Raw genomic sequence first — 3322 nt, 5'->3', positions numbered from 1 at the left:
TAAAATGATCATGTTTTTGAGTATTTTTTATGGAGGCATTATTTTTCCGTTTACGCAAGAGTATCGATTCATATACATAGTTCGCTTATCGTACGTTTATTTGTATGGATATCACGGTATATATGACTGTTTATTATCTTAACCAAACATTAAACCTGTCAGGAAAATCTGGAGGCCATTTGAGTTATTATTTAGCCATAGGTCGTTTTCTTTAAGTTTTTGGCTGTAGACTGCAAAATGGGGGAGTGGCTGTGTTGGACAATTGGCTTTGGCTTGATCTAAGCCACAGGTGTCAAACTCCAGTCCTGGAGGGCCACTGTCCTGCAACATTTAGATGTGCCGCTGCTGCACCACACCTGAATACAATAATTAGGTGATTAGCAGGACTCTGGAGAACTTATCTACACAATGAGGAGGCAATTGAGCCATTTGACTCTGGTGTTTTGTACCTGTGGCACATCTAAAATCTGCCAAAATGTTTTTTCTTTGTTAGTGTGTCATGTTGGTGACTGAAGCCTGTTATGATGACTCCAACACATTTCTTCAGACAAGTTGGCACGACTTTTAATGCTGTCCAAAAATTTTTCTATAAGCTGACTAATTTCTTTATTAATTATTTAATGACTTTTTTATGCTTTATCTTGTAAACCGGGTGGGCAGAGTAATTTGAATGAATATGATGGTGACACACACAGGTGAGTCTGATTAGTTCACACTTTTTAAAATATTTATTTATTATCCTAATATTTCTGCTATATTTCCTGTTTTTCCTTCCAGGCTGGAAGTCTTCCTCCTTCATGTTGGCGAAAACAAAAGCGGCACCAAAGACACTTCACCATCAGTGATCACAAGACCATCCATGGTCGCTTCCAATGAACTTTCAAAGCTTCACCTTCAGTGTAAAGTACCATGAATGTATGACCTTTGTTGTATATTGCTGTCAGTGATGTTTGATGTTTTGAAATAAAAGTAGATTATATACTGCAACTGGTGTTGGTGTTTTTGTAGATTCAAGTGGCATCTAATGTCTCTTAAAATGAATTTGGGGATTATTGATGGTCAGTAGTTTCTGAAAAAAAAGGTTTTAATTGCTCTAGTGGCTTTTATTTGGTAGTAAATTGACAAAAAAGTAGTTAATGAGAGAAGGGGAAGACCAGGAAGCGAACCCACGACAGCCATATTGAAAACTAAAGCCTCCAATGTGGGTTGTGCTTAACCCCTGCTCCACCACAGCATATCCTGCCAGTAGTATTTTAAAACTCAGATTTCTATGTTAATATATACTTTACACCATTCTGTGTTAGATTAACACATTTATAGTGTTAAGTTTTGACAAAATACACTAGTGTTGAGTAAGTCAACACTGATGTGTGTTTAATTTCACCACTGTGAGTGTTGATTCAACTATATCACAAATAACACTATCAAAAGTGTAACTTCTACACCATCCAAAGCGGACCGATACAGACACTTTCAAAGTGTTGAATTTAACTCTTGTAGGAGTTGATGGAACACTTCTAAATCTGCTGTGTGGTGTGAAACGTATAAAAATATAAAATAATTTACCAGTAAAAGTTCTGCAGACTCCAGTCAAGGTTTCCAGAATAAATTACTTTATATTTAATAAATTACTTCATGAAAATATAAAATAACTGAACGCCAGCCAAGGCTTCCAGAATGAGGCGTGTCATGGCAGAGCGGCTCTAGACCTCAGCGGTCCCGGTTCCTTGCAGGATGCCCCCCACCGTTTATCAGCTGGTTTCTGCTCATAAAACCGTTTCTCTGGCGTCACAGCGACTAGTCGACTCGACTTTTATCAGGTTGGCCTCGACTGTTGTTGAACCGCCAGTTTTACCCAGAGTTGAAACTCAGACCAACAATTAATGTTTCAGTGAAACAGAAGCTTCAGTTTTATTGAATATTGTGTTCATATAATTATTTGCCTTTTACCAAAGACTTTACTCTGAGTCATTTCTTGGATGGCTACTTTTTATTTTTACTTGAGAAAAATATATTGAAATAGTACATCTCTGACTGGAGTACTATGAATTAGTAAGTCCCGTTTGTACCTATGTTGCCTCCTGGAGTCATGTGACCGAGACGCTGTGTGTTACCTTTGCTCTCTCTCTCTCTGGATCTCCTGGTTGATGCTGTTTATTCGGCCCAGAAGCTTCTTGCGTCTCTGCTCAGGAGGAAGCTGGCTGCCGTCAGTTACACTGGAACCCTGAGCGGACCAGGAGCATCCATTAGGAAACGCAGCAGAGCTTTGAAACAGCAGAATTTAATTGACCAGTGACACACTGACCAGCTTTAGGGACAGCTGTCCAACCAGGAGAGCATGAAAGAAGCAAAACAAATGAGTTAAACGCTCTGATTTAGCAGAAACATCACAGCTCAGAGAGCGGACAAGCTCTCCGAGTTTCCATATATACATACAAACAGCTATCAGCCTGACACAATGCAGGACATCATTAACGGACTGTTGGGCAGGCTGGTCATAGCCCAGTACTCCCAGTACTCCCAGTGACCGGTGGGGTTTTAAACCTGACGCCTGCCAGGCTGAGGTTCAGTTCAGTAAAGATGCTTCTCTGGGGGAGAGATGTGATCAAAACCCGGGAAGGACAAAACTCTGAGGAACAGGTGAGGGTCAGTGGCGGAGCCAGAAGGGGGGCCGGGGGGGCCAGTGTCCCCCCTGTCATCTGATTGGTCCCCCCTGATGATTGACATGTAACAGCACCAGGTCGTTCCTGTACATTATTCAGAATCATTCCAAGCCAACCTGATGTCTAAAGAAGAAAAACAATAATAAATATATGAAAAGAAAATGTATAAAACTTTATACAAGTCCATGTGATGACATATATAAATAGATTTATACCAGCCTCCTTTATACTTGTACTCATAAAAACAAGCTGACATTGATTTCCTGGATGTTCCAGTTGTGCTGCGCTGTGGTGCAACTCAAAGGCTAAAGCCCTTCATACCTGGTGATGGTAAAACACCAAGAGGTCATTTACTGATAATCCGCAAAAAAAAGAAAGAAAAGAAACCGAAGAGGGCCGACAATGTTGGGAGCAGAGGTGGCGCTAGAGTTTTTTCGTTATCCGTCAAAGAAAAAAATCATTTTATTTCCAATTTGTAGTCAAACAAAACATTTAGTATTTCTCTTGAAATCAGGTAACATTTCACGAAATGACGTGATTAGAAGAGGCAGAACTCTGATCGTTTCCAGATCCCGCATCACTTCCTTCGGCCTGCGGGAGAAAAACCCAGCAGGAGCGGATCAGCTGCTGGTCGCTCCAGAGCCTCTGGTCCGTTAAAG

The 3322-nt window shown here is 40.7% G+C and overlaps 1 protein-coding gene across 1 annotated transcript in view; it reads right to left on the bottom strand.

The window, feature by feature from the left end:
* LOC103156304 (formin-binding protein 1-like) overlaps positions 1-3322 on the bottom strand; it is a 30120-nt gene that overhangs the window by 8877 nt on the left and 17921 nt on the right. Inside the window, exons 12-13 of the mRNA XM_016664227.1 lie at positions 2306-2320; positions 2115-2224 (exon numbers count right to left, since the gene is read on the bottom strand). Coding sequence (XP_016519713.1) covers positions 2115-2224; positions 2306-2320 — 125 coding nt within the window. The remainder of the gene's footprint in view (positions 1-2114; positions 2225-2305; positions 2321-3322) is intronic.

Source organism: Poecilia formosa, unplaced genomic scaffold (assembly GCF_000485575.1).
Source record: "Poecilia formosa unplaced genomic scaffold, Poecilia_formosa-5.1.2 Scaffold473, whole genome shotgun sequence".
NCBI lineage: Eukaryota > Metazoa > Chordata > Actinopteri > Cyprinodontiformes > Poeciliidae > Poecilia > Poecilia formosa.
Note: the sequence above shows the minus strand (reverse complement) of the source record. Positions and strands in the feature narration are given on the sequence as shown.